Source organism: Bos mutus, chromosome 6, assembly GCF_027580195.1.
Source record: "Bos mutus isolate GX-2022 chromosome 6, NWIPB_WYAK_1.1, whole genome shotgun sequence".
Taxonomy (NCBI): Eukaryota; Metazoa; Chordata; class Mammalia; order Artiodactyla; family Bovidae; genus Bos; species Bos mutus.
The window spans coordinates 45799521-45826130 of NC_091622.1; the positions used below are offsets into that span (position 1 = coordinate 45799521).

At 37.2% G+C, this 26610-nt stretch overlaps 1 protein-coding gene across 5 annotated transcripts in view; it reads left to right on the plus strand.

Moving 5' to 3' along the window:
• Positions 1–26610, plus strand: part of RBPJ (recombination signal binding protein for immunoglobulin kappa J region) — a 241823-nt gene that overhangs the window by 191403 nt on the left and 23810 nt on the right. For all 5 annotated transcript variants that reach the window (XM_070372236.1, XM_070372235.1, XM_005897093.3 and 2 more), the window contains 2 exons: positions 7408–7446; positions 21879–21974. In XM_070372236.1, the coding sequence (XP_070228337.1) occupies positions 21886–21974 (89 nt within the window). In that variant the 5' untranslated portion in view covers positions 7408–7446; positions 21879–21885. The remainder of the gene's footprint in view (positions 1–7407; positions 7447–21878; positions 21975–26610) is intronic.

Genomic DNA, 26610 nt, shown 5'->3' on the forward strand with positions numbered 1-26610 from the left:
TTTAAAATTAAGGAAGCAGTGCCTTTCAGATGTTCTGTGCAGCATACTAGTAAGAAGGGGAGCATGTTTCTTCACCTGGTGGGGCCAAGTGTGGCACGTCTTTGAAGTCTACCCCATAGGATATTTGTTCTAATAGAAAATATTTAGTAATTGTGATGGTTCAGGAGAATGCATCGTGCCTTGATTGTCTTTTTTGTTGTATCCAAGACCACTAGTTATACCTTGACAGGTTTTGAGCATTATTGCCATTAAATACAGGTCTTAAGGTAAGAGTAGGTTAAAGCTAAAAATTGAATTGTGACAAGGTGTCACTTGCTTGCTCAAAGTTATTTGACTCAATACATAGACTGTTTTCTGTCATAAATATAGAATGAAGGTTTAGAAGTGAAGATGTTACATATTTACTTGAAATATATTTTTAGATTGTTCCAATATTAGTCTTTTCAATCATATTCAATAAGTATAATGTTTATTTCTAGCTTTTTAAAAAATAAATTACATTGATGAACATCTTTGAATATATACCATTGTCCATTTGTCTTAATTGAATGTAAGTGCCGTAAGGGAATGGATTTTATGTCTCTTTTGTTCACTGATGTATACCAAGTACCTATACTCGGTACATACTGGGTGAATGAATGAATCTGAAGACAAAGATGGTATATTATGTGTAGCCTTTTCTAATTAGCCTCTTCTGTTTTGGTGAGTAGATTGCTCAACAACTTTCTGGTACGTATTGCTTTGTTTTTCATATTATATGTTAGCACAGACTATGATGATCACGTATATCATCTATTTGTTTCTTTCTCCTGGTGGAATGATCAGGCATGGATTCTTGAGGGTATCAATCAGGTTTCCTTATTTTTCCTTCGTTAAATGCTGTTTCGTTTCACTGTCTTAAACCATGATTCAAAAATTCTGGTACTTTTTTTGAACTGTATACCACCGAGAGAAGATTTGGTATGAAGTGAAGTGAAGTTGCTCAGTGTCCAGCTCTTTGCAACCCCATGGACTGTAGCCTACCAGGCTCCTCCGTCCATGGAACTCTCCAGGCAAGAGTATTGGAGTGGGCTGCCATTTCCTTCTCCAGGGGATCCTCCCGACCCAGGGATTGAACCCGGGTCTCCCGCATTGTAGGCAGATGCTCCATTATCTGAGGCACCAGGGAAGCCCGACAAGTGTATAAAACAAGTGTACTTTTCTCAGCTTGCTGTTCATTCAATGTTGTATTTACATGAAGTTCGACTTCATTAAGAGTTTGGATTTGTTCATGCTCTCTTCAGTGTTTCTTGAGTTAATAATTTATTTTAATTTCATTTATCCATAAAGCAGAAAACTTGTGAAATTCAGAATAATAGAGGAAATTACTTTTAGTTCTACACCCAAGGGCAGAATAGTTTCCCACATGATTTGAGCTGGCTTTTGCGTCTGTAGACTCAAAAGTTCTAATATCACTAGACAATATCCTAGCAGAGTAATTACTAAATTGTTCTATAGTCAAAGTTTTTTCTTTTCTTTCCATACCTCACCTTTTGGTTTTTGACTTGATTTTTCTCGTGTGAAGCATCTGTTAGCTAGAAAAGGTGTTAAGATGGTAAAATTTTGATAACTTTATCGTGTTTATCCTCAATACGTTGGTGGTCATATACTTCCTTAAAAGATTGGTTAATATAGAAAAAATGTGTCTGTTGTGGGGGAAACAATATTACATGTCCACCATGAGCAAAACAGAAGTAAAAGAAGTATGCAAAGTTCAAGTCTTTTACTTACTTGAAAATTCTAATGGATTGGAGGATATGTGGGAACCTTGTATAGGTAGGAAATATATTAAGTGATTGATGGAAACTTTTGAAAAATCTTCAACACTGCCAGGTGTATGAAAACCGATACAGTTATAATAATAATTTCCCTAACTCTGTTTTGAGTAAAAGATGATTGTTATATTAAAAAGGGAAAGCTAGTGAAGTTAAAGTAAAATGAATTTGCTAGCCTAAAATTATACTTACAACATATACTTTGGACAGTCTAAGCTTTCTTGAGCCATGTGTTATATGAGCATAACTAACTAGTGATGGCACCTAGGTTTGTGTTTTATTCGCCAGTCCCAATCTGAGGGAAAAGCATACAGAATGGAAGAGGGAAAGGACATAGGTGTAATCAACTTTACATAAGCTAACCTTTGCTTGTTACTTAAAAAAAACTCCAGAATTATAACTTTTCTTTCAAATATATAACAGGATTTATATTATCATGATTAATCAAAATATGCTTTATATAGTGTACATAAAATTTGAGAAACCTATTCATGCAAATGAGATATTGACAACCTATAGTATCAGAAAGATAAACTGGATAGCAGTGATTCTTTGTACAGTGAGGAATTAACTCCATATTTGATAAAATCAAAGGTGTCCCTAGATAGTGAAGGATTTAGGGTTTTGTTTTTGGTTTTTTTTTTTTGCATTTTTACTTGTATCATGCACATCTTATGAAAGTGTCTTACAGAAAAGTGGTCTAAACTTGACTGATCCGATTTATTTCTGATTTTCAGTTGTCAACACATGTCAATAGACATCTTGTTTTAAAAATAGATTAGAAGTAAAGATAAAAATTTTGTAGTGTCCTTACTCCCTACTGCAAAATGGAGGAATAGGACTTAATCTTTAAATTATAATCAGTCTCTGATTAATTGTTACCTGACTTGTCATTTCTGCTGAAAACTGGTTATTTTGATTGTATAATATAAATACTACATCATGAATTTTCTTGATTCACTCATGTTTAAAGATGGGCCTTCTTTCTGCAGAAGATAATTCCTGAAGTGTTATGTATTATACATCAGATCAGTAGAGGAAAGTGGCTCTTGATAAGTATAGGGTGCATATAGTATCTTGGTGTAAGTTGATAGTTTTAAATATGTAGATCTATGAATTTAACTGAATAATTAGAATCTAGTTCAGTTGTGAGCTTCAGAGTTATGCATCGTGAACCTACTAAACACTCCTATGAATTTCTCAGAAAACTCATTTTCTTTTATTTTTGATAATTAAATTTACGTATTTTTAATCGAAGGATAATTGCTCTAAAATATTGTATTGGTTTCTGCCATAGGTCAACATATATCAGCCATAGGTATACCTATGTATACCTTTCTCTCTCTTTTGAACCTTTGTGCCACCTCCCTCTGCATTCCACCCCTCTAGGTTGTTACAGAGCCCTAGTTTGAGTTCCCAGAGTCAGGCAGCAAATTCCAGGTGGCTGTTTTACATAGGATAGTGTATCTGTTTCTGTGTTACTGTCTCCATGCATCCCACCCCACCTTCCTCCCCCCACCGCCTGTGTCCATGAGTCTGTTCGTTCTCTGTGTCTCCATTGCTGCCCTGCATGTAGTTTCATAGGTACCATTTTTCTAGATTCCATATTTATGTGTTGAAACACGATGCTTATTTTTCTCTTTCTGACTTTCATTCTGTATAATAGGCTCTAGGTTCATTTACCTCATTAGAACTGACACAAATGCATTCCTTTTTATGGCTGAGTATATTCCATTCTATATGTGTACCACAGCTTCTTTCTCCATTCATCTGTCAGTGGACTTATAGGTTGCTTCCATGTCCTAGCTATTGTAAATAGTGCTGCAGTGAACATCGGGGTACGTGTGTTCTTTTCACTCAGGTTATATGCCTAGTTGTGGGATTGCTGGGTCATATGGTGGTTTTATTCCTAGTTTTTTAAGGAATTTCCATAGTGACTGTATATACATTCCCACCAACAGTGCAAGAGGGTTCCCTTTTCTCTACACCCTCTCCAGCATTTATTGTTTGTAGATTTTTTAACGATGGCCGTTCTGGCCCTTGTGAGATGATATCTCACTGTAGTTTTGATTTGTATTTCTCTAACGAGCAGTGCTGAGGTTCTTTTCATGTATTTATTAGCCATCTGTATGTCTCCTTTGGAGAAATGTCTGTTTAGGTCTTTTGCCCACTTTTTGATTGGGTTGTTTGTCTTTCTGGTATTGAGTTGTATGAGCTGCTTGTATATTTTTGGAAATTAATCCTTTGTCAGTTGTTTCATTTGCTATTGTTTTCTCCATTCTGTAAAGAATCTGCCTGCTACGCAGGAGACCCGGGTTCAATTCCTGGGTTAAGAAGATCCTCTGGAGAAGGGAATGGCAACCCACTCCAGTATTCTTGCCTGGAAAATTCCATGGACAGAGAACCCTGGCAGGCTACAGTCCAAGGGGTTACAAAGAGTTGGACATGACTGAGCGACTAACACTCTCCATTCTGAGGGTTGTCTTTTCACCTTGTTTATAGTTTGCTTTCCTGTGCAAAAGCTATTAAGTTTAATTAGGTTTCACTTGTTTATTTATTTATATTTATTTCCATGATTCTAGGAGGTGGGTCATAGAGGGTCTTGCTGGGATTAACGTCGATTGTTCTGCCTGTTTTCTTCTAAGGGCTTTATAGTTTCTCATCTTTCATTGACATCTTTAATCCATTTGAGTTTGTCTTTGCATATGGTGTTAGGAAGTGTTCTAATTTCATTCTTTTGTAGCTGTCCAGTTTTCAGTGGCACCCCTCTCCAGTACTCTTGCCTGGAAAATCCCATGGACGGAGGAGCCTGGAAGGCTGCAGTCCATGGGGTCGCTGAGGGTCGGGCACGGCTGAGCGACTTCCACTTTCACTTTGCACTTTCATGCACTGGAGGAGGAAATGGCAACCCACTCCAGTGTTCTTGCCTGGAGAATCCCAGGGATGGGAGAGCCTGGTGGGCTGCCGTCTATGGGGTCGCACAGAGTCGGACATGACTGAAGCAACTTAGCAGCAGTTTTCCCAGCATCACTTATTGAAGAGACTATCGTTGTCACATTGTATATTCTTGCCTCCTTTGTCAAAAGTAAAGCGCCCATAGGTGCGTGGGTTTATCTCTAGGCTTTCTATCTTCAGGAGACCCATTTTATTACCCTTCTCCCATTCTATTAGATACAGTAACCATTAGGTTTAATGAGATCAGTAGAAGTGTGATGGCATATGCATTAAAGAGAGGATTGAGTTTACAGACACTTACTGAAGATACTTTATTATACACTGAAGAAGTGATTTATCACTTATAAGATTGCTAACTTTCAGATAGCACCCAGATAGAACAGTACATCATTTTGAAATACTGTTCAAGCTCAGCAGGCAAATCTCTTTTTCATGTTTTCTATGGGGGCAGGAGTGATGTTGCACAAGCATTACTATATGATTGTTGACTTCATCTAATGGGTAGTTCCAAAAAAGAATGTAGGCAGATACTTGAACCAACATTCAGTTGATTTAATCTGATTTTTAAAGCATTCCAGAGTACCAGAAAACAAAATTTGCTTTTGAATTTTGAGAGCAGTGGATCTTATTGGTTATATAATAGACCTATGTTAAATTATCTGTTAGATTCCAAAGGATGTGTGATGATCAGAGTTATTAGCTAATATGGTTAGTATCATGATTCTAACTGAAAAGTTTCGTCTCATTTGTTAGCTGTGTCTCTCTAAAATTTTCACCATTTTAAGCTCTTAGATACTCTCTACATTCTTTGCTTCTCTTTATAAAGTGTGACTCTGTTCTTAAATATATATATGCAAAGAAGTAATTTAAAGATTGTCTTAAACTTTTGGGGTTTTATACTAAATCCGACCTAGTGAGGAACTTTTTAATTTTAATCATATGCTGCAATGGTAAATTTAATCAGTCTCATACATTAAAAAAAAAAAATCTTTCCTGTGGAAAGTTTCAGGAATAGATTTTTGCCTTTAATTCCATAATTGGAATTCATATCATAGATTAACCAGTAGTTCAGTGTTTTAAAGCCTATGTCCTTCAGCACCCTTGTTGATATTACTAATAAATCATTGTGTTTAAAGTGGACCATCCTATAGGATAAAAATCAAAGAGGATTACTTATTATTAATCCTTCTGACAAAAACTTGGGATTATTTACTCGTTTTGGGGTGCTGTTTCAGTTATAGCCACTTTTCAGTATTTTAGGGTTAACTGAAATACCAAAATATTCAAGGGAAATTTCTTATAAACCAAGTTCATAAACAGTGTCATAGAACATTAAATTACTCAACAGAATGAACTACATGGGATTTTAAGACTTTTGTCATCAAGTTAATAATTGTGTGAAATACCACAAATACAGAACTCTTTTAGGCTTCTCAAACCTATAACTCGTTATGAACAAGTCACTTAACCTATTTATAACTGCAGTGTGGCTTTAAAAAGAAAGAAAAATTCTATTGATCTTTTTTCTTCAAGTGCTGTGTACCTCTGCCATGTCTTTCAGAAGACCTCATTTTTTATTTCAGAGGAGACAGGTCATCACATAAGGATTAGTTTCTTCTTCTTCTTATACTTGTTTATCTTTGTTAATATCACACTTAATATCTTTAGTTATTTTGGCTTAACTTTTATAACTAGAAAACAGTAATAATTACTAACATTTACTAATAATTAATAATTCCAGGCATTCCAGGTGTTCTCTGTGTCTTCTGTATATTAGTTAGCACTTTTAATCCTTCAGCAACTCCTTGAGGTAAGATGAGGAAGGAAACTGAACTAGAGAGTCAGATAACTTCAGGGCTGCTCGGGAAATAAACACTAAATCATAGATTTGAATTCAGCTAATCTTACTCTTGGAGTCTCACTTACCACTCATGCCGTATTCTAATTCCAGCCTAAATTGTGCTTATCTTTGCTTGGGCTTTTTCTCTTTGCCCTCTCCCAAACAATGTTACTGTCTTTCAGTGGTTCTATGCTAGAATATTTAGCATATTTCTTTTTGAAGGGCCATATATTATGAACTAATTAATTAGTCCACATCTAGGCTTAAATCTTAACTCTGCCTGCCACTTAGTTTACTTTGTGACATTGGGCAAGTTGCTTTATACGTCTTTAAAATGTGCCTTCCAGAATTATTTTATAATGGTTAAAAAGGGTTAACAAAAGATATAACATAATGCTTGCCACATGGTAAACATCTGTGAGATCTATACCCCCTTGGGCTCTGAGGAATTTTTTGAGTGCTGCAGATTATGTGAGACTAGAAGATCATCTTTTGTTGGGTGTTTTAGCAAGGTGTCTCTGGGAAGTACCTGCTATCCTGCTCTCCTCATCTAATCAGTGTAATACATACTCAGCGTGTGGATGTGTCAGGCCTACCTAGGGTCTGTTGTTTTGTTTAGAAACAACTTTAAAGTCTGTATTTTGTTACTACTGCATGTTGGTATTTACTGGAGGCTTTCTTTTTACAGTGCTCTTTAGTAGGGTTGAAGTGTAAGTCGTAAAGGAGGTTTCATGGTGCCTAAAATACTGTGGAGTGTGTCATATAGCCTATTTAATTTTTTTTTCTTATTTCTTCTAGAAAATTTGGTGAGCGGCCTCCACCTAAACGACTCACTAGGTAAGCGTTATATTAGTCTTTTACCCAAACATTTTATGAAAGTGTTAGATCCTGTCATTTTGGAAACTCAGGTTTTATTGAAAAGAAGTTACTCACATAATGATATCTAGATCATAAGCCTATTTCCATTTTCCCTTCCTTTTATCACCCCCTTTTCTCTCCCCATAAAACAAGATAAGATGGTACAGTTCAAAGGGAAAATGAAACCTTTCAAGGTTAATATTGAGTATTATATAGTTAACGTGACAAGGACTACAGCATAAGGATGGTTTCCTTTATCTAGTTTCATTAGGCAATCACAATTTGTTGATTACAACTGGGACTTGAAAGATACTTAAATGCTTTTAGAAAGAATTTTAAAACATTTTATACATTTTAATGAGACTATAAATAGTATACTGTTCTAATTATATAATTTTTACAGTGTGCATTTTAATTACATGTTAAATTTAAAAGTGTTGGTCTTGAAAATACTTTAAAAAATTTCTGAGAGCCAGTGATTGTAAAATAAAAAGTAAGATGCTCAGTTCCACAGCTATAGTCCTGGAGATAATGCTACCCTGCCTTGTTAATATCTTTCAAGAAAATTCTATGCATGTATAAACAGAGACTTGTCTTTTTTTTTTCTTTTTAAAGTCTAGCATCATACTCTTAGCAGTGTTCTGTTAACTGTAAATCTTCTACCTTGGTCTCTTTAGTGTCTTCATAATTTTTCATTGTCTTCCGACCAGTCTTTATTTAATTCACACAGATGGCCATTTGGGTCATTTCCACATTGTTGCCATTATTAAAAAAGCTGTTTCACTCAAACAATGGTGGGGACCTGCCAGAAGGACACACAAAAGGAGCCAGTTTGAAGAGGCTTCTTTTAGCTAAATCATGGACACTTTGGTCATCAAAATAAATAATGACAATAATAGATTAGAACCCATAAAATAAAATGACAGTTTAGAAGAGTATGCTGAGTTAAATACTTAAATAAATGGAGGAAAGGAGATAGCTTCCCTTTACAGAAGAATTCCACCTAATAAATGTAGAAGAAATGATGAAACTAGGAAACCACACATTGGCAACCACTACAGTGATTGTCGTCTCAGGCTAACGTCATCAATGGATGTTTAAACTACTGGTTTAAAGTCTGATGAGAAACAGCTTTTTTATAGTGTCTAAGCATATCTCACAAAGTATGTGTTAACTATGAGTTCAATTCAGTCGTTCAGTTGTGTCCGACTCTTTGCGACCCCATGAATTGCAGCACGCCAGGCCTCCCTGTCCATCACCAACTCCTGGAGTTCACTCAGACTCACGTCCATCGAGTCAGTGTTAACTATAAAGAGAGCAATAGTAACATGACAGGAAATCTGACAGACACCACCTTAATTAAGTGTTCTAAATTAACATCACCAGTAATGGACAGATAAATTCCACATGCATCATGAAGAATCACAGTATAGCTTTGGTGTGATTCTTGCCAAAAATGCATAAGCTTAAATCTAAGCTTAAGGAAACCGTCAGACAGACACAGATGGAAGGACGTCCTATAAAGTAAACAGCATTTACTCTTCAAAATTTTAAGATTACGAAGAATAAAGTCTGCAAAGTACCAGAGTAAAGGAACCCCAAAGGTCACAACAGCTAGGTTACACATGACAGATTTAACTAAACTGGACCAGGAACAAATTTTTCTTGTGCTCTAAGGATGGAGTTGCCAAACATTTTCTCTAATGGACCAGGTAATGAAAGTGTTAGGCTCTTTGGATCACACTGAGTTTGTTGTGACTCTTCAGCTCTGTTCTTATGTCCCCAAATCATCCATAGACAATATGTAAATGAGTGATGTGTCCATGTTCCAGCTCAGCTTAATTAAAATAACAAACAAAATGGAGGCTATCCTAATTTGGCCTGAGTTCAGAGTTTCTCAAGGCTACTTCACACTTCCACCCCCCAGTAAAGGATATTAGAGGGACAGTTGGAAACAACTGAATAAAAATCTATTGCCGAAGTATTGTATCAGTCATAATTGCATGTGATTGTATAAGACAATGTTTTTTTGGCAATAAACACAAGTATTTTGGGTAAAGTGGTTTTATGTCTATAATGTGCTCTTAATGGTACAAATATGGTAAAATGTTAACATTTGCTAGTCTGAGGGAAAAGGAGACTAGGAATTGTTTGTACCACTTTTGTAACTTTATATCTGAAACTCAAAGTTTAAAAATATTTTTAAGGCATTTTTCAGATCAAGTGGGTTGGGAAAATATAACTTACCTCACAGGTCAATGTAAATATATTGTCAACTACTTGTTTTTATATATCTTGAAGAAATTCTAACTGGAATTTGTTTAATTCACATATTAGGCATTTTGAAATTTAACATTATTTATTAGATAAATGATATTATTAGATAACTATTTTCATTTCATTACCAGCAGGAATAGGTTTGAGTGACTCCTAACAATAAGATATATTTTGATGAATAATTTGGGTTTCCCTGGTGGCTCAGAGGTTAAAGCGTCTGCCTGCAATGCGGAGACCTGGGTTCAATCCCTGGGTTGGGAAGATCCCCTGGAGAAGGAAATGGCAACCCATTCCAGTATTCTTGCCTGGAGAATCCCATGGATGGAGGAGCCTGGTGGGCTACAGTCCACAGGGTCGCAAAGTGTCGGACACGACTGAGCAACTTCACTTCACGTTTCCATAAAAATAGCAATCAGCACAATATATAAATGTTATAAATAAATATAATAAATGGTAATAATATAAGGAAAGGAGGTTTTCCTTTCCTTAAGTGTATACAATGATATAATTAGGTCCCATCTACTTTATCATGGCTTTCCATTTACCTTTTAAGCAGTTTTTCCTGGTTAGAAAATTTTAGTAGATTTTAGGACTCTGCTTCTGGCCAAGATGGAGTAACAGGGACTGGAATTACTCTTCAGCTTGGAACAACTAAAAGCCTGGACAAAATATATGAAACAGCAGTTTTCAAGATATTGGATGGCAGGCAAGAAAGGACAGTGAGCCTTGAGAGACAGGAGACAAATGAGGTGAGCCCCAGCTTAGTGCCTGGAGAAAGTTTCCAGTATATGATGTAGGAAGGGGAATCCAGGTTGAGCCTGGTAAGCACCTTGAGTTGTGGAGATGAACTGGGAATGTAAGGAGGCTAATTAAAGTGGTCAGAATTCTTTGGGTGGGGAACTGGAGAGGAAAGAGCTATGCAGAGTTTCAGAAATCTTTAGAGGGTCCTCTCTAGTCTTGAGCTGAGTATTAAACAACACATGTGTGAGTAAACCAACCAAGGCTGGGGGAAGATAAACCTAAAGAATTAGAGGAAAGAATTCCTAGAGCTCTCTCAATTCTATGAATTGTGCCTGTTGCCAGTAGTCAAAGTGGGAAAAAAAGCTCATAATTCACAGTGCATCAACTAGAGTATTCAGAAGAGTTTGGTTTCAGTGGTACAAAATTAGGCCTAAACTAAATGCTGCTCTGGTTTCACCTAAAAACCTTAAGCAAGTTTGAAAGGATCAAACATTTTCTAAATAACTTAATTTAGAACTAGAACAAAGCTCAGGAATATTTAAAAATGGAAAAATATGCAGCACTCAAAAAGATGGTAAAATTCATTGTGTCTTAACATATGGTAAAAATAAAAAATGTAGGAAAATGGTTCATAATAAGAAAAACCAGTCCATTAAAACCAACCCAGAAGTGACACAGATGATAGAAAAAGGCATTAAGACTGTTAATTACATTTGTCTTCTTTATGTTTAAGAAGCTAAGATCAGGACTGTACAAAATTTGTGTCAAAGGATAAAATGGTAAATATTTTTGTGGCCTGAACAGCCTCTGTTGTAACTATTCAACTTTATTGTATCGCAAAAGTAGCCAGACACAATGTCTAAATGAATGGACATTACTGTATACTGGAATATAACTTTATTTCTACTATAGGTGGTAGGTTGCATTTGGCCTATAGGCTGTAATTGCAGATCCCTGAGCTGGAAGAGAGATTGGAAGTTAAATAAAGGACATGGAAGATTTAAAAAAAGAGAAGATCCAATTCACATTTGTAGAAATGAAAACTAAACTATTTAAATGAAAAAATACACTTGTATTAATTACAGATACATGCTACCGAAGAAATTAGTAAACTTGAAGGCATACTAATAGAAGCTATCCAAAATGAAGCACACAGATAAAATGTCTGAAAAATATCATTAGTGAACTGTATTTTATTTTCAAATGGACCAATACACATGTCATTGAAGTCATTGAAGGGGAAAGAAAGAAAAAGAAAGTGAAGTTGCTCAGTCATGTCTGACTCTTTGCGACGCCATGGACTGTAGCCTGCCAAGCTCCTCCATCCATGGGATTTTCCAGGCAAGAGTACCAGAGTGGGTTGCAAGAGATAATGAGTGAAAATTTTCTAAATTTGCTGAAAACTATATAATAAAACAACAATTCTAAAACTCAGTGAACCCCAAGTGCAAAAACTATTACCGTTTATTTCTGGAAACACATCATCATCAAACGGCTTAGTTCAGTTCAGTTCAGATCAGTCGCTCAGTTGTGTCTGACTCTTTGCGACCCCATGAACCGCAGCATGCCAGGCCTCCCTGTCCATCACCAACTCCTGGAGTTCACCCAAACCCATGTCCATCAAGTCGATGATGCCATTCAACCATCTCATCCTCTGTCGTGCCCTTCTCCTGCCCTCAATCTTTCCCAGCATCAGGGTCTTTCCAAATGAGTCAGCTCTTCACATCAGGTGGCCAAAGTATTGGAGTTTCAGCTTCAACATCAGTCCTTCCAATGAACACCCAGGACTGATCTCCTTTAGGATGGACTGGTTGGATCTTCTTGCAGTCTAAGGAACTCTCAACAGTCTTCTCCAGCACCACAGTTCAAAAGCATCAGTTCTTCGGTGCTCAGCTTTCCTCATAGTCCAACCCTCACATCCATACATGACCACTGGAAAAACCGTAGCCTTGACTAGACTGCTTAACCACAGTGATAAAGAGAAAATATTAAATGGAACAGAGAAAAATGATACATTATATACAGAGGAACAAAGATAGCGTGACAGAGGTTTTTCATCTGAAACCTTGCTAGGAAGAAGAGGACAGTGGAACAAGAGTATTTAAGTTCTCAAGGGGGGAAAATATGGCAACCTAGAGTTCTAGACCCAGCAAAGGCAAAAACAAAGACAGTTTTCAACATAAGAAACTGAAAAGGAATCAATCATAAACAGGCCCGAGCTATAAGAAGTGCTGCTGCTGCTGCTGCTAAGTTGCTTCAGTCATGTCCGACTCTGTGCGACCCCAGAGATGGCAGCCCACCAGACTTCCCGTCTCTGGGATTCTCCAGGCAAGAACACTGGAGTGGGTTGCCATTTCCTTCTCCAGTGCATGAAAGTGAAAAATGAAAGTGAAGTTGCTCAGTCTTGTCCGACTCTAGCGACCCCATGGACTGCAGCCTACCAGGCTCCTCCATCCATGGGATTTTCCAGGCAAAAGTACTGGAGTGGGGTGCCATTGCCTTCTCTGTAAGAAGTGCTAAAGAAATCCTTTATGCAGAATGATAAGGAATTTTGTATCTCTGGGAGTGTATGGAGGTTGGAGAGTTTAATTCAGAGTTTCTTTCTTTAAAAAAATAATCTTTTAAACCTATCCTCTTCTAATCCCTGTCTTCCAAATTAAGCAGTAGTTTAAAAAAATACGTTGTTACTTAGAGGATGATCTTTTGGATAGTGTTCTAAAAGTACTATTTTACTGATACAGAGTTATTTTTGATTAAGTATAGTTAATACTATGTACTGTTAAGCATTTCACTTTTTAAAAATACTACATTCTTCTGGATATATAGATGAATACATATGGTAGGAATTGAATGCTAACTCTCAAGGGCATCCCACTCTCTTGAAGATAGTCCCCTTAATGTGGATCACAGATATAACTGACTTTACTTGACTATGGATTAAAACACCAGAATAACCAGGTTTTATACTGAGATACAGAAACAACTGGCATGGTTTTCTGTGGCCTATAGTCAGTTCAGTTCAGTTGCTCATCATGTCCAACTCTGCGACCCCATGGACTGCAGCATGCCAGGCCTCCCAGTTTTTCTCAAACTGTACTCTGCAGCGCTCTGAAATGTTTGCAGGTGTTGGGTGTATGTGTGGAATTACTTAATGCAACAAAAATAAGTTTCTTTACCAGCAGACAGTTCATGTTGGAACCTTTATTATTTGGATTTTACAAGTGACAAAAATCCAATTTGAGGAGTACAGAGACTGATTCCGTTGGTAAGGGTGACAGTTTAGACTTTCCATCTTTGTGGGCCACCATTCTTCTTGAGTATTTGGAATTGGCTATGGTTAGTTCCCAGCTCAAATGCCTTCCCCACAATCCCCAGCCCCCAACACAAACACACACGTGCGGGTGCGCGCGCGCGCATGGTTTAAATCACTTACGCACCCTTTGCCGCAGTCATGGCGGCTTAACTGAATGCGGTCAGGAAGTAAGGGTTCTATTTTCAGATGATTAGGGGTTAGCACCATTAAGGATATTCTTTTTTGAATTTTGCTTGCAATATAAAAAGTACACATTTATAAAGGAAAAAAGAGTCAGAAGGTTGACAAAGTAATAATTTAACCATGTCAAATTATAATGGCATTTGCCATGATTTCATGTTAGTAAAAAATATTGATAAAAATTTCTGCTTTTCTAAACATTTAAGCTAAATGTGTTTTAAGTAAGAAAACTCAAAAATAGTTGCTCTATACTCTTCTTCAAATAATTTTTAATTGGCTTCCATTCAGAATGAATATTTTATAAGGAATTATGGAATGAATTAAAGAATACATAAACTTCAAAACTTGTTAAATAGTAACTGTTAAAACAGATTATGAGTTTCAGCTTTATTGTCACTGTTTTTTTTTGTTTTTTTTTTTAATAATTCAGCAATACAAAGTAGTAATTCTACTGGTAAGGTCCTTATAGCACCTATATTGTTTTCAAATAAAATTTCCCTTGTTCTTTCTTAAAAAGACATTGGATGATTTTCTCATCTTACTGTTGGAAGGAACAATTTTGGTTTTCTTTAATCCACTTATTTTCATCCCAGGTAAATTGCCCCACCCCTCTGATATTTGGCAATATCTGGAGACATTTTTGGTTGTCACACATTGAGGAAAGGTGTTATTGGCTTCTAATCGGTAGAAGTTAGAGATACTGCTAAACACCCTCCGGTGTGCTGTACAGCCCCCTCACACCAGAGAATTGTTTAGCCCAGGATGTCAACAGTGCCTAGATTGAAAACCTGTTCATTTGAAGACACTCTACTCTGTTTGAGTGAAGAGCATATGGGCTATCACTTCATGGGCTTTACTTTTTAATTGTGTTTCTTTTGAGTATATTACCTTAATTTTTTTTAATGGCTCTTTAAGGTACGAAATAGAACTATCAACCTACAATTGCCAGAGAACATAATTTTAATGTTTGATATTCTATTAACAAACTGGATTTTTTCTTGTTGAAGATGTTTGTTAAATTGTTATTACAGAACAACTATTATTAAAAGTTTTTAGTGGCTTTTTCAAGAATTTGTATTATAAATATGAAGGGAAAAGACAAGGAAAACTGGAGCTATCTTGCATTCATCATAAATATGTTGAGATCTGTACTCTTTTGTCATGATGACGTTGTGAACAGTTACTTCCAATATGAGCAGCTAGCATGATAACCAGTGCCTGGGAAGTAATGGGCTCTCAATAAATCTTTAATGGGAAGACGGATAAAAGTGTAGCCTACCTGTTACGCTTGCAGAAACTCGTGCCTTGCAAGTCAGGTGGGACACCTGATCCTTTACCTCCTGGTCCCTTCCTTTCAAGTTTGCTGTCAAACTTAAGTGGAAGTCTTCCAACCTCTACCTCCTGCCCGCTTCCTCCTGCTGTTCTAAGAAAATAATAATAATAGGTAGAGTTGCCTGACCCTTGATATTTGTCAGATTGTGGGGATACTTAATTTAAAATATTTTTCACAATATGAGCTATTAATGTCATTTTTTTTTAAACAGGTGAGAAAACTCAGGCTTAGTAATTGATAAGAGTTAAGATTCAGACCCCTGTTTTATACCAAAACTGGGCTCATAACCAGTGCAAAATATCTAATAATATTAATTTTGTCTTCAAGAGCCAGACTGCCTAAGTTTGAATCCTGAGACTTCAGTGTCATTTTGGAAAGTTACTTAACTGTTCCTCCATTTCTAAAATGTGTCTGATAGTGTGTCTTAGAGGCTTTGCATACTGTTTGGGATGACAAGGGAAAAGCCCTGACATCTGACACACTAAGTAATTGCTAAATGATATAATAGAGACTATAATGCAAGTAGAATCCAGTATGGGGAAATATATTTGAAATTGCTTCTTAAAATTTTTTTTTCAAGTATATTGCAACTATTCACATTTTATGCCAGTGACTGGACATCTGTGTCAGTTTTGTCAAGATACTGACCTTCTGGCTTAGCTTTTGTTTCCTTATCTACCTTGAACACTTTGGTCAGTCATATGACTTAGTCGCGCCTCAGATCCCGTATTATCCTTATCCTCTTCATGCTACACCACTTGTCCACTACCCAGCAGGTTTGAGAATGTGCTGTCTATTCCCTTGGAATGTTAGTGGGAATTGTCACTATCATTTATGAATTTCAGCATTAGCCAGTCCTTCAGTACAGATTTTCAGTCATTTACATTGTCAGCGTCTTTCTCCATTCCCTAGAGTATTTTCAAATATCAGTAGTACCTATGGCCTTCTTCTGACCTGTTAGGCATCACAGCAGACTCTCATTTTACAAAAATTGGTAAGACTTTTTGTTAGCTGGTGGCTGACTTCTTGCTAAAATTAGAGACTTACACCTTTGCAGCATCTCACTCTTGATTGTTACCTTTTTTTGAGGTTGTCTCCTTCCTTAGCGTCTCATAGACAGTTTCAGTTCTACCCTTACTGGTTCTTCTTCATTTCCTTTTATACGTTTTCTTCTTGACATTCCCATCACTGTGTTTTCTTTCTCAGAGATTTAATTCACTTCCATGGCTTTAGTTGTGAGCTATATACCAATGAACCCTACTTTTCCAGCCCAGATCCTTCTCAGGAACTACAGGTGGTTATTTCCAACAACCTACCAGCTTGGAGTTCTGGGGCATTTCAGAGTCGACATTTGTCAAATATGATGGAACTTATTATACACTTGCCTCTCCTGAAACAAAACACTTAAAAGTTGTCTTCTGTACTATCTTCTATTACCTCTTCCTTAGTGTGTCAGCCTTATTTCAAGTTTTTCTCTGTGCTTTCTAAAGTCCTTTCCCTATTTCACCACTAAAATTAACTGAAAAATAAAATTGACTGTATGTCTTAAAAAAAACCCTTAAGATCTTACGTTGCCTTTTGTGTCCATTGAAAATCCAGATTCCACAGCATGGCGCTTTTTCTTTTTTTTTATGATTTTGTTTCTTTAGTTTTAGCTCGTGAGATTTTGGATCTTCATTACTGCATGTGGGATCTTTTTGTTAGTTGCCTGCATGTGAAGTCTTAGTTGCAGCATGTTGGATCTAATTCTGTGATCAGGGATCAAACTCCGACCCCCTCCTTTCGGGTCGCTGAGTCTTAGCCACTGGACCACCAGGGGAATCACAGCATGGTGTTTTTTTGGTAATGGGGTTTGGTGGCTCAGATGGTGAAGAATCTGACTGCAATGTGGGAGACCCAGGTTCCAACCCTGTATTGGGAAGATCCCCTGGAGAAGAAAATGGCAACCCATTCCAGTGTTCTTGCCTGGAAAAGTCCATGGACAGTGGAGCCTGGTGGGCTGCAGTCCATGGGGTTATAAAGAGTTGGACAGGACTGAGCAACTAACACTTTCACTTTGGGATAAAATTAAATGATGATCTTTTCCCAGTTTCAAAGAGATGGATTTTTTTTTTTTTTTTAAGATTTTAAGTGTTTTCTAGGTATTTTAAGAATTTTATTACATGCTATTGCTTTTATCATCATCTGTCATAGGGTGGGATTTGAATTAACGTAAACTTTTATATTTATTATTTAAATTTTTTTTAAAGATTTATTTATTTTTGGCCGTGCTGGGTCTTTGTTGCTGCGCATGCTTTTTTCTCCAGCTGCGGCTAGCGGGGACTCCTCTTCATTGTGGTGCACAGTCTTCTCTTTACCGCGGCTTCTCTTGTTGTGGAGCACGGTCTCAAGGGCACATAGGCTACAGTGGTTGCAGAACGACTCAATGGTTGTGGCTCAAGGACTCTAGAGCGAGAGCCCAGTAGTTGTGGCGCTTGGGCTTGGTTACTCCGCAGCATGCGGGATCTTCCCGGACCAGGGATTGAATCAGGGTCCTTTATTACCTCTGCCCTCCTTTACATCAGTTCAGTTCAGTCGCTCAGTCGTGTCTGACTCTTTACGACCCCATGAATCGCAGCACGCCAGGCTTCCCTGTCCATCACCAACTTCTGGAGTTTACTCAAACTCATGTCCATCGAGTCGGTGATGCCATCCAGCCATCTCATCTCTGTCATCCCCTTCTCCTCCTGCCCCCAATCCTTCCCAGCATCAGGGTCTTTTCCAATGAGTCAACTCTTTGCATGAGGTGGCCAAAGTATTGAAGTTTCAGCTTTAGCATCATTCCTTCCAAAGAAATCCCAGGGCTGATCTCCTTTAGGATGGACTGGTTGGATCTCCTTGTAGTCCAAGGGACTCTCAAGAGTCTTCTTCAACACCACAGTTCAAAAGCATCAATTCATCAGTACTCAGCTTTCTTCAGAGTCCAACTCTCATATCCATACATGACTACTGGAAAAACCATAGCCTTGACTAGATGGACCTTTGTTGACAAAGTAATGTCTCTGCTTTTTGATATGCTATCTAGGTTGGTCATAACTTTCCTTCCAAGGAGTAAGCATCTTTTAATTTCATGGCTGCAGTCACCATCTGCAGAGATTTTGGAGTCCCAAAAGATAAAGTCTGACACTCTTTCCACTGTTTCCCCATCTATTTCCCATGAAGTGATGGGACCAGATGCCATGATCTTAGTTTTCTGAATGTTGAGCTTTAAGCCAACTTTTTCACTCTCCACTTTCACTTTCATCAAGAGGCTTTTGAGTTCCTCTTTACTTTCTGCCATAAGGGTGGTGTCATCTGCATATCTGAGGTTATTGATATTTCTCCCAGCAATCTTGATTCCAGCTTGTGCTTCTTCCAGTCCAGCGTTTCTCATTATGTACTCTGCATGGAAGTTAAATAATCAGGGTGACAATATACAGCCTTGACGTACTCCTCTTCCTATTTGAACCAGTCTGTTGTTCCATGTCCAGTTCTAACTGTTGCTTCCTGACCTGCAAATAGGCTTCTCAAGAGCCAGGTCAGGTGGTCTGGTATTCCCATCTCTTCCAGAATTTTCCACAGTTTATTGTGATCCACACAGTCAAAGGCTTTGGCATAGTCAGTAAAGCAGACATAGATGTTTTTCTGGAACTCTCGTGTTTTTCCATGATCCAGCAGATGTTGGCAATTTGATTTCTGGTTCCTCTGCCTTTTCTAAAACCAGCCTGAACATCTGGAAGTTCACGGTTCACGTATTGCTGAAGCCTGGCTTGGAGAATTTTGAGCATTACTTTCCTAGCGTGTGAGATGAGTGCAATTGTGCGGTAGTTTGAGCATTCTTTGGCATTGCCTTTCTTTGGGATTGGAATGAAAACTGACCTTTTCCAGTCCTGTGGCCACTGCTGAGTTTTCCAAATTTGCTGGCATATTGAGTGCAGCATTTTCACAGCATCATCTTTCAGGATTTGAAATAGCTCAAGTGGAATTCCATCACCTCCACCCTCTTTGTTCGTAATGATGCTTTCTAAGGCCCACTTGACTTCACATTCCAGGATGTCTGGCTCTAGGTGAGTGATCACACCATCGTGATTATCTTGGTCGTGAAAATCTTTTTTGTACAGTTCTTCTGTGTATTCTTACCACCTCTTGTTAATATCTTCTGCTTCTGTTAGGTCCATACCATTTCTGTCCTTTATCGAGCCCATCTTTGCATGAAATCTTCCCTTCGTATCTCTAATTTTCTTGAAGAAATCTCTGGTCTTTCCCATTCTGTTGTTTTCCTCTATTTCTTCGCACTGATTGCTGAGGAAGGCTTTCTTATCTCTCTTTTCTATTCTTTGGAACTCTGCATTCAGATGATTATATCTTTCCTTTTCTCCTTTGCTTCTCCTTTTGCTTCTCTTCTTTTCACAGCTATTTGTAATGAAAAGCTATTTGTAATGTAAAGCCATTTTGCTTTTTTGCATTTCTTTTCCACGGGGATGGTCTTGATCCCTGTCTCTTGTACAGTGTCAGGAACCTCTGTCCATAATTCATCAGGCACTCTATCAGATCTGGTCCCTTAAATCTATTTCTCACTTCCACTGTATAATCATAGGGATTTGACTTAGGTCATACCTGAATGGTCCAGTGGTTTTCCCTACTTTCTTCAATTTAAGTCTGAATTTGGCAATAAGGAGTTCATGATCTGAGGTACAGTCAGCTCCCCGTCTTGTTTTTGCTGACTGTATAGAGCTTTTCCATCTTTGGCTGCAAAGAACGTAATCAGTCTGATTTTGGTGTTGACCATCTGGTGGTGTCCATGTGTAGAGTCTTCTCTTGTGTTGTTGGAAGAGGGTGTTTGATATGACCAGTGTGTTCTCTTGGCAAAACTTTTGGTCAGACCTCTATTTGAACCATGTTCAGTTCAGTCGCTCAGTCGTGTCCGACTCTTTGCGACGCCATGAATCGCAGCTCGCCAGGCCTCCCTGTCCATCACCAACTCCCGGAGATCACTCAGACTCACGTCCATCAAGTCAGTGATGCCATCCAGCCATCTCATCCTCTGTCATCCCCTTCTCCTCCTGCCCCCAATCCCTCTCATGTATTTCATTACAATTTGTTTTCCAAATATGTTTTACTGTCTTTACTGGACTTTGAGCTTTGTTCCTGTGGTAAGGATTAATTCTCAATCTGTTAGATTCCAGTGTTACCTTGTGTGCCTTGAATCAGTAAATATAAACACTGTCATCTAGATCATCTCATTTATCCTCAACCACTCTATATTACGTCAGCATTATTCTTATTACCAGATACAGAAACCAAGCTAGATGAGGTTAAGAGATATGCCCCAGGCCACTTAGTTTCAGAGTGCTTCAAGTGTAATTTCCCCACCTTTGATAACTTACTACTATTCTGTGAGCTTCCGTAGTGGCTCAGACCGTAAAGAGTCTGCCTGCAATGTTTGAGACCCACGTTCCATCCCTGGGTCGGGAAGATCCCCTGGAGAAGGAAATGGCAACCCACTGCAGTATTCTTGCCTGGAGAATCCCATGGACAAAGGAGCCTGGCAGTCCATGGGGTAGCACAGACTCAGACACAACTGAGCAACTAACTCTTTCACTTCACTTTTCATTATTCTATAGCTGTTCTCTTACACATTTGTCTTTTTACTTATAAATAAAACAGTATTCAGTGTATTAAAAGTGCTTCTTGATGATTGTTTTTGAAGCACTTCTGCTTTAATTTTGTAATGTGTTAAACATCTTAAGAATTAGGATTCTGCTGATTCAGATATGTGAAAGTTTGACTTGTGTAGACCTTGGGTTCTTTGTATTCTGTTGTATTGCTTAGCAAAATAATTGATAAATGTTTTTAAGACATTGAACTTTTTTTACAGTATTTGCGTAATAAATGGATAGTTGGAGTACTTTGTACCCAAAACAGTTAACATTGTATTTTTTCCAAAATTTAATTGTTCTTCCCTAATTTGAATTATCTTTTATTAAACTTTGTGTTTAGTAACATCATTGAGAGTAATTATGAGTTTGTATATAAATAATAGCCCTTTCTTATTCCTTTTGTAGGGTTGTTATTTTAAGAACATGTAATACTAAATTTGAATGACCTGAGAATTTCTTATGGATTTGTATTTGGTGAAAAACACTCATTCTAATAGCTGGAGGAGAGGCCCTAGTATTAGTGGTGAATTAGATTATTAAGTACAAAAATATTGCTCATGATTAATTTTACAAAGGGTTTAAAGCCTAATAAGCAATGTACTTGGTGTTTCTAGTTACTCTATAAGTTGTAAGTTTGGTTTAATTGAGTTATATCATAAATTCCTATAGTGAGGGACAGCTTCTTTGCAGAGAAAAAAGTATACTGTTGAAGACGAGCAGTATTTATTTCTTCATTGTATAATACTTTTTAAATTAGTTATGGTTTGTTTTGCTTTATTGCTTTCATTTTTAGATTTACTTGTTTGAAACATTTAAGCATTCTTTTTACAGAACATAGTAATATTCCAAATCTTACTCCTGTAATAGTAATATTTATATTTTATTTTAGAGAAGCTATGCGAAATTATTTAAAAGAGCGAGGGGATCAAACAGTGCTTATTCTTCATGCAAAAGTTGCACAGAAGTCATATGGAAATGAAAAAAGGTAAGATTATTTTTTCTTTTTGTGGATAGTTAATAGTTATCAGATGAATTTACAAATGATGTATTGATATGCAAGTAAGAGAATGGTTTCTGTTATTGGGTTATTTGCAAGTACAAAGTGAAAAGTACAGGATTTGTCTCTATTGTTTCTATTTAGTATAGATCCTCTGGCTAAATCCCTCATTTCACAAAATGAAATAATCCATAATTTTTATTCAGGACTCTATAGTATTCCCTAAGTACTTCTGTGGTACATTAGCTCATTCAAAAAGTAGTTTTCCTTTTGGTGCAAAATGTAGTTTTATAAAGAAATATGACCTCAATATTACCATTTTAAAAAGAAAAGGCTTAAACAGACCCCAGAATTGAATTATGGAGTGATTGTGAAGAAAAGTACTCCCAGCCCTTTCCACCTTGACTGTGTGCCTGTTCAGGTTAAGGGAAAAACAGCAGAGTTGAGCTGGTGCTCATATTATGTGAATGTGGCCTTACAGAAATGACCTATAAATCAGATTAGCCAAAATTAGATAACATTTTAATATTTAGTGTTTATCTTAGTATCTTTTAAATTTCAACATTTTTGGCATATACTTGTGGGGTTTTGTTACTTGTTTTTTTCACTTAGTTCCTAGAATTTTTCTGTTAATAGTTTCTCAAGTCTTTGTCTTTCAGATAGCATTTTTATGTTAAGCATAAAATAACATGCTTTGGTGGACAAGGCTGCTTATGGAGGAACATGAAAGATTTTTTGGGTTGGCTCGAAAGGTAATAAAACTGAACTGGAAGAAGGAATGAAAATTTAGGTTTAAGTATTGGATTGAAAGGAATGAGTGGAGTCTTTTCGATTCCACAAAATCTTTGAGTTTGTGAGATAAAGGAAATCTTAGCATATGTATAAGAGAAAGGAAATGGAGTACATTGATTGAATGTGCTAAAAATTTTTTAAATAGTCTGTTTCTCAAAGTCCTCTAAATCTGAGCTGAAACTATTTAGTTGATAATCTTATCATCAAAGAGGATTAGCAGCTGAAAACAGTATTTAGGACTCATATTGTTAAGTGTTCGTTTTTAGTTATTCAAGTTCTCTAAATTTCTGATTACTCATGAAACTTAATCATCTGATTCAAATACTAGAAGAAGTTGGTACCTATGGTTTGGGACATAGAAGCCAAATCAAGATAGTGGCCCCTTTTTGCATGAAGTTGATACTGGGTATTCAGGTCTCCCTGCCCCATGACCTCATGTAAATACAGGAGACGGTCTTTTTTTTCTTTTTTTTTTTAAACTCCTAAGCAAAGCAAACCAAGTCAGTACCTTCATTACTTGAGATGGATCTAAAAGGCCGGTGTTGCACCTCATGGTGAAGAAGGAACAGCTTTCCTTTATCCAGTCATGATCTAGACATTGTTCAGGAAATGCCTTACAGATGTTTTAAAGTTTTAATCTTTAGAAGAATCTTGTAAATAGGAGTGCATTAGTTAGGAAACAACAGATCAGAGACTTTAGAAATGGGATGGTAGACAATAGAATAGAAAATACTAGAGATCTCTTCAAGAAAATTGGAGATGTCAAGAGAGCATTTCATGCAAGGATGGGCATGTTAAAGGACAGAAATAGTAAGGACCTATCAGAAGCAAAAGAGATTAAGAAGAGGTGGCAAGAATACACAGAAAAACCATACAAAAAAGGTCTTAATGACCTGGATAGCCACAGTGATGTGGTCATTCACCTAGCGCTCGACATCGTAGAGTATGAAGTTAAGTGGATCTTAGGAAGCATAACTACAAACAAAGCTAGAGGTGGAAGTGGTGGAATTCCAGCTGAGCTATTTAAAATCCTAAAGGAACATCTTCTTTTAAAGTGTTGTGCTCAATATGTCAGCAAATTTGGAAAACTCAGCAGTGGCCACAGAACTGGAAAAGATTAGTTTTCATTCCAGTCTCAAAGAAGAGCAATGCCAAAGAATGCTCAAAACATCATACAGTTGCTCTCATTTCACATGCTATATAGCAAGGTCATGCTCAAAATCCTTCAAGCTAGGCTTCAGCACTATGTGAACCAAGAACTTCTAGATGTACAAGCTGTGTTCCAAAGAGGCAAAGGAAGCAGAGATAAATTGCCAATATTCATTGGATTGTGGAAAAAGCAAGGAAGTTCCAGAAAATCATCTGCTTCATTGACTATGCTAAAGCCTTTGACTGTGTTGATCACAACAAACTGAAAAATTCTTAAGGAGATGGGATTACCAGACCACCTTACCTGTCTCTTGAGAAACCTGTGTGTGAGTCAAGAAGCAACAGTTAGAACTGGACATGGGATAACTGACTGGTTCAAAATTGGGAAAGGAGTACGTCAAAGCTGTATATTGTCATCTTGGTTATTTATCTTTTATGCAGAGTATATCATACGAAATGCTGGGTTTGATAGCTCACAAGCTGGAATCAAGATTGTCAGGAGAAATATCAACAACTTCAGATACGCACATGATATCACAGTAATGGCAGAAAGTAAAGAGGAACTAAAGGGCCTCTTGATGAAGGTGAAAGAGGAGAGTGAAAAACCGGGCTTGAAACTCAGTATTAAAAAACTAAGATCGTAGCATCTGGTCCCATCACTTCATGGCAAATAGAAGGGGAAAAACTGGGAGCGGTGACAGATTTTATTTTCTTGGGCTCCAAAATCAATGCAGACTGACTGCAACCATGAAATTAAAAGATGCTTGCTTCTCAGAAGAAAAGCTATGACAAACCTAGACAGCCAGCATATTAAAAAGTAGGGACATCACTTTGCCAACAGAGGTGATTACAGTAGTCATGTATGGATATGAGAGCTGGACCATAAAAAAGGCTGAGTGCCGATAATTGATGCTTTTGTATTGTGATACTGGAGAAGCCTCTTGAGAGTCCCTTGGACTGCAAGGAGATCAAAACAGTCAGTCCTAAAGGAAATCAGTCCTGAATATTCATTGGAAGGATTGATGCTAAAGCTCAAGCTTCAGTACTCTGGCCACCTGACTCATTGGAAAAGACTCTGATGCTGGAAAAGATTGAGGGCAGGAGAAGAAGGGGTCGACAGAGGATAAGATGATTGGATGGCATCACCGACTCAATGGACATGAATTTGAGCAAACTCCAGGAGATAGTGAAATACAGAGGAGCCAGGTGTGCTGCAGTCCGTGGGGTTGCAAAGAGTCGGACATGACTTAGTAACTGAACAACAACAGTGAAAATAGGAATAATTTAACTTAACAAGTTCATTGTATAGCTGCTCACCTGGGCTGTGTTGCTTTCCCTCTCCCCACCCATGTATTTTTGAAGATCCATTTTTTTAGTGTGTTTTGATTCATTTATTAACTCATTTTTTCTTTATTTCTGACAGCCTGCTAGATTCTAGGTACTATGCAAAAGGCTCTTTTAAGCCAAGAGTTTTAAAAGTCGCTATGTCATTTAATACTGAAGTGGATAACTGAGACCCAGTGGAGATACAGACAGGGAAGAGCTTCTCAAAGTCCCAGATAAGATTCCTGTTTGCTAGTCACTGTTAAAAATATAAAGCTATAGTGGCTTATTGAGTTAAAATAGGTGATTTAGTGATTATCTTTTATTATGGTTGTATTTATTTTCAATTTCTTTCTATTAAGGAAAGATCAAGGAATCTAAGCTTCTGACTCCAAAAAATGAAAGGATTAAAAAAAAAAGCCAGAGTAACTACTTTCTTATATGTACTGTGTTATTAACATTTCCAGAAGAGACATGGCACTAGTTTTACAGTAAAGGCAAAAACGTCTCAAAATTACTTGATTTTTAAAAAGTATTAATAGTCAGGGGCTGCTAACGGAGGCCAGTCTCCAGGGTGATTGTCAGGGCTTCTTACTGGAAGAGGTCTTGTCCCTTGCTGCTTGGTAGAGTGTAGTAGAAAGAGGAATATCTGCTTTCTTTCTTGTTGATCAGATTCAGGCCTTTCTGAAAAGCTGCTAAGTTTAGGCATGAGGTAACCTGGGGACATGACCACAGTCCTCTTGGCTTACAAAATAATTCCAGTGAATGATGCTAGAAATATTTGAGATGGAAGTTTTATCCTAAAATTTAAATTGTTCTGAGAATTCACTTTAGTGCCTAATAAGGAATATTTCTTTGCTTAACACATTTGGTATCCCACTTACGTTAGTGGTTAGTTTTAACCTTTCATTGAAGACGTTCTTTACAAGATTGAAAAATAAACTTAAAGAAAAAATTATTTTGTCTAGAGGAAAATTTCCATTAAAGATATGGAAATGTCATTTGATGTATTAACGTTTCTTCAACTTTGTGTTAGGGGAAGTATGAATAATCATCAAAGGGTAATGATTCTGCCAGAATAGACAGATAATGTAAATGATGTGTTTAGATTTTGTCTGATATTATGTATTGGGCTGAATAAAAAGACTTCTTTGAATCTGTAAGGTATTTTCCAGACCTCATCTTAGGATTTGAGGGAAAAGTTGTTGAATCATTCTCTGAAAATAAAGACTGATTGTTTGACTTAGGAAATGAATAAAATCATAAATGTGTGCATATCGCCACCAAGTGGTAGATAAAAGCGTTGTTTGCTTAAGTTGCTAAGATGTAGCTACTGGAGAAAGCAGTGGCACTCCACTCC